The sequence below is a fragment of the Procambarus clarkii genome, chromosome 61, assembly GCF_040958095.1.
Source record: "Procambarus clarkii isolate CNS0578487 chromosome 61, FALCON_Pclarkii_2.0, whole genome shotgun sequence".
Classification (NCBI taxonomy): Eukaryota; Metazoa; Arthropoda; class Malacostraca; order Decapoda; family Cambaridae; genus Procambarus; species Procambarus clarkii.
In genome coordinates this window covers 17,817,715-17,826,284 of record NC_091210.1, presented here as the reverse complement: position 1 = coordinate 17,826,284, position 8,570 = coordinate 17,817,715, and the positions used below count along the sequence as shown (strand labels likewise).

General features: G+C 39.0%; 1 protein-coding gene across 1 annotated transcript; it reads right to left on the bottom strand.

Annotated features, from left to right (window-relative positions):
- Window positions 1–255: 255 nt before the first annotated feature.
- On the bottom strand, window positions 256–7,545 carry LOC138354144 (uncharacterized). Its single transcript, XM_069308030.1, has 2 exons — window positions 7,434–7,545; window positions 256–731 (listed from the first exon to the last, which is right to left on the bottom strand). Exons 1-2 carry the CDS (start codon window positions 7,543–7,545, stop codon window positions 256–258), a joined length of 588 nt encoding a protein of 195 aa, XP_069164131.1.
- Between the last annotated feature and the right edge of the window lie 1,025 nt (window positions 7,546–8,570).

Below are 8,570 nucleotides of genomic sequence, written 5' to 3'. Positions count from 1 at the left end.
ATTTCCCTAAAGTCCCTGTTGACGATGTTTTAGTATTCTTGAAGGACAATATATATATATATATATATATATATATATATATATATATATATATATATATATATATATATAATATATATATATATATATATATATATATGTCGTACCTAGTAGCCAGAACGCACTTCTCAGCCTACAAGCATTTCAAAGAAAATTTTCCTCTGATCGGCAAAGATTTCAAAGAAGTTCTCCTCTGATCGGCGTTCACAGATATGGTCATTCTCTCTGATTACACCTTCCCCTTGTTGGTATCTTCCTCTTGCTGGTATCTTCCTCTTGGTGGTATCTTCTTCTTGCTGGTATCTTCCTCTTGATGGTATCTTTCTCTTGCTGGTATCTTCCCTTGATGGTATCTTCCTCTTGCTGGTATCTTCCTCTTGTTGGTATCTTCCTTTTGATGGTATCTTCCTCTTGATGGTATCTTCCTCTTGCTGGTATCTTCCTCTTGATGCTATCTTCTTCTTGATGGTATCTTCTTCTTGATGGTATCTTCGTCTTCAAGGTATCTTCCTCTTGCTGGTATCTTCCTCGTGCTGGTATCTTCCTCCTGCTGGTATCTTCCCATTGCTGGTATCTTCCTCTTGATGGTATCTTCCTCTTGCTGACATCTCCCTCCTGCTGACATCTCCCTCTTGCTGACATCTCCCTCTTATAGCAATGTCTTCCCTTCCATAATGGGTTGCCAGCATAAGCTGCATCGTGGCAATAGTCAAAAAAGTTATTCTCACAGACAAACGACGGAGTAGGAAGACTTGAGAGAGCTTCATGTTGATCACTACGCTGGCCAGGAGCCGGGGGGCGTCAGAGGGGGTGGAGTCAGAGGGTAATATTGCCGCAGTGAAGCGTGGTTTACCCGACCTGACCTTCCGCTATTTGGCAATTGAGTTGTATTCCAGTAGCTCGAGTTTCAAATGAAGCAATGAACCAATGCAATGTGAACCAATGCAGTTTTCACATGAATTCAACACTGCCTCCTTTAGGTGGCAAGCTTGCGTGCATAGCTCATGGACATTGCATACTAATTTGCAATATAAAAAACTTATTGTCTTGCCTATATGAATTAGTTATTGTGTCTAATGGCTCTTTAACAAGGTGTGTCCGAGACAAGATATTCAATATCTCATGGTCTCTTAAATACACTTTCTCTTCACGAGCACTCGCTACCAATCACTTGGGCTGGACGGTAGAGCCACGGTCTCGCTTCATGCAGGTCGGCGTTCAATCCCCAACCCTCCAAGTGCTTGGGCATCAATCCTTTCCACCATCCCATCATAAATCCTTATTCTGACCCCTTCCAAGTGCTATGTGGTCGTAATGGCTTGGCGCTTTGCCCTGAAAATTCTATTCCCTTGACAATCACTTGTTGTTTCTCTACGTCAGAGAGGAACATCTTCAAGGATTCAGTGTGCTTATCTTGAGGTTATCTTAAGATGATTTCGGGGCTTAGCGTCCCCTTGGCCCGGTCCTCGACCTGGCATCCTTTTTGTTACACACACCCAGGAAGCAGGTTGTAGCAGCTGTCTAACTCCCAGGTACGTGTACACTGTTCCCAAATCACGCCCTGAAATCACCTCAAGATAACCTCAGGAAGATCTGCATAACATGTTTATGCAGATATCCACACGAATATGAGCACGTGTTCCTAATGAGCGAACATTGGCACGTAGCAGAACGCGTTTGCACGTAAATGTACGCGGGTGCACATACAAGCGCTCGCTTGAGAGTTAAACTGAGAAATAATAATAATAATTTTTATATAATTAAAGCTCCTGCACCGCCCTGCTGACCACTGTGTCAAGGAAAAAGTCCTTAATCGCTAAAGTCTACAACTAAACAGTGCAATCATAGATATTTACAAATCACAATTGAGATTTCTAAAGTTTAAATAGGGAAAGCATGAAATGTTCAGTATGTTAATTATTGGTTCATCTGATCAGGTATCGCTACAAACTGAGTAAGAAAAACCTCCTTTCTCAGCCAAAAGTATATGCAGTATATGTATATGTATAAAAAGTATATGTTTGATAGCGCTGAAGCACTACTATGAGGCAAACTAAACCAGATACCATACAGTCAATCATCTTGAAGAGGAAGACTGGGCATCCAAGCCTACTGTACCCGTCACCAAAGGAAAACAGGGATTTAGGAGGCTGAAGTGAACCTGTTGGTCCGTGCGACACCTCAATTCAACTCACGCTCATATATATTTTCGGTTACTACAGCTAAATTGTATTCATTTCTACTCTGTCTATGACAATGTTGACAGGATCAACGAAACGCGTCTCTCAGCATCAGGACGCAATAAAACTGTAAAATTAACTTTGGAGAGTCAACTTCCTTCTTAAGTAAAGAAAAACATAAGAAAAAAAGAAAGAGAAAATTCGCCCTAGAAACATTGATCTCCCCATTTCTGATATGTTTAATAACATATGTCTACAAGAAAGACTGTTTTCAAAATATTCTAATATATGCATATTATTTACGTATGTGTAACACGAGGAATGATTGTGCATTTTATCAGCATTTAACCTTTTTTGTATGGAATAATATTTTGTGACGAGTGGTCATCATGGGCAAATATTTCATATTTTGTGTTGGGGTTAAAATACCCTGAAATATTTGAAATAATGGTTTTAGAGTTGAATATGCCAAATGTGTTTTGTCATGAGAAAGGAAAACATAGATATATCCGCTTTATCTGAGGTTAACAACGTATGCAAAAATATACTTTAAACATATATTGGTAAAAAATATTTGGGTATTGTTTATTCTAGTTCACACTACTTGAAATAATTACATATGAGAATACAAAACAAGAATAGGAATGGAATGTTAAATGCTGATGTATGACATAGCCTTGATTTGTTTGTCATGTGGTCGCTTCCTTATAACCAAGCCACAGTGGCTATTCCTTATATCTGGGCCATGTGGTCCGTCCTCAAGTCTCTTCCTCATACCATTCCGTCCCCCCGTCCAATCCCAAATCCTTATCCTGATACCTTCCAAGGGTTATATAGTCGTAATGGCTTGGCGCTTTCCCTAACAGTTCCCTTCCCTTCCTCATATCATATTGTTTCTCTGATTCTCTCTATATACGTAATTATGTTGCACAGAGTCAGTTTCTTCCTCCCTTCAGGTATATTGTGTCTTGCTTCCTGTTTCGCTTATTTGGGGACTTGTCTTTTCATCATGTCACGCCGGAAAAGTCCCAAGAAATCTACACCTTCTAGGAAACTAACTCTCATTTTTCTAGTTTTTTTAATGTTCCTATTTTATATTCAATAAAATTTGAATATATATATATATATATATATATATATATATATATTATATATATATATATATATATATATATATATATATATAATAATAATTTCCTTCAGATTGATGTAAAATAAGAAAATCATTCCAGGTATGTTATTGAGAGAGTGAGGCAGCACCACAGTGAGCATCTCCCCACCACCACCACCACCATGCCCACTGCGACAGTTATTGGGAGTATGACACATGCTCTCTCGGGCAACCCACTGGAATAATTTGTTGCCTAACTGTTAAACCATTATACACAAGAGGGAACCAACTAATAGCAGATGTAAAATTTGACCCCCTAACATTTTTGGATATTGTGAATTGTTCTTTGTCTATTATTGGGTTACTTTTTAAGCTTTTTTTTTAAGAGGGTTATTAAAATGGGTTTATTTATGTTTGTAATTATTTATAGAACCAAATCATGTTTCTTTCATCTTACACAACGTAACGAACACTCATGTTGTATTTGATATCACACACACACACACACACACACACACCACACACACACACCACACACACACACACACACACACACTTACACACACACACACACACACACACACACACACACACACACACACACACACACACACACACACACCACACACACACACTAAAAACTAAACCTCTTTTCGCTTGGAGGCAAGAGAGCAAGGAACACATGATCACTACATACAAGACTCTCCGAGGAATTGTTAGGGTTGTTAAAGAAAGTGTATTAAACATAAAGGGCACACGTACATGGGAACACTGGAGGAAAATGAGTGCACAAACGAGCCAAAGAGACGTTGGAAAGAACTTTTGTAGTGTCTAAGTAGTTAACAAATGAAATGCAATATGCAATGATATAGTAGAAGCTCACTTCAAACACAGTTTCAACTTTATATATAATAGAGCCCAATAGACTCAGGAATCTTTATACCAGTTGATAAATGGTTGAGAGAAGGGACCAAAGAGCCAAAGCTCAACCCCCGCAATCCCAATTAGGTGAGTACCAACACACACTCACGCGCCTGCAATCACACACATGCATGCACAAAAGCAGCCTGCCCCCCTATCTCTCTCTCTCTCTCACCCTACAATCACTCTCACCTTTCTTTCCAATTCACTCACCCAGTCCGCCTGTATATCTGTCTCAGGCGCGGAGAATGCACTAGCTCGCCTGAAGATCAAAACACAGATTTCTCTCAGCACAAAATAGCAGAAATTTAAAATAGGTGCAGGACAAGGCTGCTCGCTGTCCCTCCCCGTCCCCTTCCACGTCTGTTTTAATGAGAAAACTTCCACATGATGACGATGACGATTATGCCAAGCGAGGAATTAAAACTTGTGTCGCTCAGCGCTGCTCCACGCCAGAAAAGGGGTTATTTCAAGGATGAAAAAAATCAGCTTGTGGAAGTCTGGGATGCCAGACTGGGTGACGGGGGGCTAGGTCGTGGTTAAGGAGTAAAGGTTTCGAGTTCAAGGACGAGGTGTTGATGGCTTTCAGGACGCATTTTTGGGAGAGGTTTATAGGTTGGTGTTTTTGCTGTTATGAGCCTGAGGGTGTTTATTATTTATGCTTCGACTCATAATTAATGGGTGTGGTTTTACTGGGAATTTGGTTTTAGCCGGCGGTTGTGAGAGCGTGTGTGTGAGTGCAAAGCAGTGAAGCTCTCTCTCACTGCCACAGACTGAGGAAATGATTGTGAGGCAGGGAATGTTAGGTAGTGACTCTGAGGCAGAAATTGTGAGGCACTGAATATGAGGTAGTGACTGCGAGGTATTGACAATGAGGTTATGACTGTGAGGTATTGACTATGAGGTTGTGACTGTGAGGTATTGACAATGAGGTTATGACTGTGAGGTATTGACTATGAGGTTGTGACTGTGAGGTATTGACAATGAGGTTGTGACTGTGAGGTGTTGACTATGAGGTTGTGACTGTGAGGTATTGACTATGAGGTTGTGACTGTGAGGTATTGACTATGAGGTAGTGACTGTCAAGCAGTGATAATGTTTGTATTTGTGTTATTACTTCTATGATATTGTATGGACGTTATTATTTATGTATGATTATATATCTGTGATTGTGTGGGTGTGAATGTATACATATGTTTCAGTGAGGTGTTCGGGTGCTTTTGAGGTAGTGAGTGTGTACTTACCTGTATGTGCTAGGTATTGTACTTCAGCTCTTGGACAGATTGACTAAATGGTTTATCATTGTCCCCAACAGCAAGTCTGTTATGCTTCTTGAGGTTCCCTGAACAAAACATTGAACTTCCTCATGAGACAACCTATAAGGAAGTCATTAAGCAACCCTGTTGCCTAATGCCCAAGTACCTATACCTACTCCTTGAAGAAGAGGTGCATGAGGTTAAAGGAAAGGAGTCGGAGATCGAATCAACGGGATACTTAACATGGGATGAAGACAACGTTGCAGATTAGACTGAAATTTACGTCATATGGCATCAAGATCATATATAACAAAAGATTAGGAACTTCTGAATGATAACAGTGAACGGCTTGTTATTTTTGCGTTACTAATTTCATCATTGCTGTTTCTTCGTTATGAATAGACAGGCGGCGAGTGCATGACTGCATCTGCTTAATTCCCGAGTCATTCAACCTCTTGTTATATATTGCCAGAGCGCTCAACACTGCAAAGAAAATATGCAAAATTCCGTATATCAATGCATAGTGAAAAAAAAGAAGTCTCAGAGATTTTATGTCTATGATTTTTTTAATTTTCACTAGAAAATTTTTGTATTCACTATAACAGTAAAGAAAATTTCAATATTTTTACTGAAGGAAAAGTTCCATCCAGGGATAGTTTTATTAGCATCTAGATGATAGTTAAATGTATTAGGAAATATTCAGAATATTTGAATATTTATCTCTGATATATATTCAAAATTTAACCCATGTTTTCCTGAATTCAATTTTTTCTTATTTGTTTCTTATGAAATGATAAAGCTGTCCGTTTCATTATATATTACCTAATTTTTTTTTTTTAATTTGAGTTCAAACAAAAGTAGATATATGACCAAACCTAACCTACCCTACCTAACCTATCTTAACCTAACCTAAACTAATATAACTTAGTCTTGTTTATGCTTTTCATATAATATAACAATAAAATTTCAAATAAACCAATTGAAAACAATTTTTTTAAATAAAGTTAATCACACGATCTGCTAGGCAAATCGGGCCTTGCATATTAGGTCGAGAAGTGGGTTCTGGCTACTAGATACGACATATATATATATATTATATATATATATATATATATATATATATATATATATATATATATATATATATATATATATATATATATATATACATGAGAGAGAGAGAGAGAGAGAGAGAGAGAGAGAGAGAGAGAGAGAGAGAGAGAGAGAGAGAGAGAGAGAGAGAGAGAGAGAGAGAGAGAGCAAATATAATAATAAATACTCTGCTAAATCTGACATGATAAGTCTCCCAGACCAAGCCAGGTCGGGCGGTTCTTACTAGAAAGAAAGTAGTGAAGTAATTATCTGGAGAAATTTCGACTATTAGGGGTAGGATTTAGAAAAGGACGGAACAAATGAATGGCGGCCAGCCATTGGACGGTAGAGGACTGAACCCTGACCTGCAAATGGTCAGATCTTCGCTCTACCGTATATCTCAAGTGTTTGGAAAGGCCAACAAAGAAACGTAAACAATATTTTGCCACCTCTTCATATTCCATTAATTGTTAAGTCCAGGCATTTGTATATAAAAAGAAATTCGTGTTCCTCTGTATTTTTCTCCTTTTGATAATGTATATTTGACTGTATATTTATTATACACATAATTGGTTATAATGAAGATGATAGTCAACGTTTATGCAGTCACAGAGATGACAACATTCCAATATTAATTATCATTGCAAAATTCCATTAAATTAAACACTTTTTGTTATATTAGATAACATATAGAGAAGAGGGAGATGAAGGTCACAGTTGAAGGGAACGTGACATTAATACCAACACTATCAACACCCACACCAACACCCACACCAACACCCACAACAACACCCACACCCACACAAACACCCACACCAACACCAACACCCACACCAACACCCACACCAGAACTACCCACACCAACACCCACACCAGCACCACCCACAACAACACCCTCAATCACACCCACGCCAACATCCATACCAACACCCACACCAACACTCATTGTAAATCACATGTTAATCTACAGATGTTTTAGATTACCTCGACGGACTAAGCTCTTGATAAAGCTAAAAAGCTTGAACATGCATGTTGTTAAAAATATATTATGTCATATTGTTGTGTCGTCGAATACATAATTTTCTATATCTGCACAAATAAGTAATGATTATGTTTTATTGGTTGTTTATTTCTAAGCATCTGGTGTGTGTGTGTGTGTGTGTGTTCACCTAGTTTTATTCACCTAGGTTGGCTTGCGGGGGTTGAGCTCTGCTCTTTCGGCCCGCCTCTCAACTTCAACTGTTACTAACTATATTTTTTTCTCTACACCACACACACACACACACACACACACACACACACACACACACACACACACCACACACACACACACACACACACACACACACACACACCTGGAAGCAGCCAGTGACAGCTGACTAACTCCCAGGTACCTATTTACTACTAGGTAACCGGGGCATTGGGTGAAAGAAACTCTGCCCATTGTTTCTCGCCGGCGCTCAGGATCGTATCCGGGACTACAGGATCACGCGTCCAGCTTGCTGTCCGCTCAACCACCGGCCCCCATATATGTGTGTGTGTGTGTGTGTGTGAGTGTGTGTATGTGTGTGTGTGTGTGTGTACGAATGGAAAAGAACCTACGAGACATCAGATAAGTGAACGAGCTACGTAGACATAAACAAACTCGCTCAAACAATTTTCAGGGTGAACATTTTTATACGACTTTCCATATTGGTCGGGCCAGTTCAGCCATTTCCGAGGCGTGAATGTATAACGCATGAATGTGCACCCTGGGGCGCTGCTCGGAGTGATTGGGCAGCGTTGCCGCCTGATATGCTGCTCACAGGTCAAACAGTGAACAATTTTTATGAATTCAAACAATCAAAAACTCATATATAATACAATTGAATGCCTTTTTACTTTCACGAGACATATGCGTATATGATGTATTTTGTTACATACTAATTAACAATGATATTCTAGAAAGTTCAGTAAAATATTATGAAATTT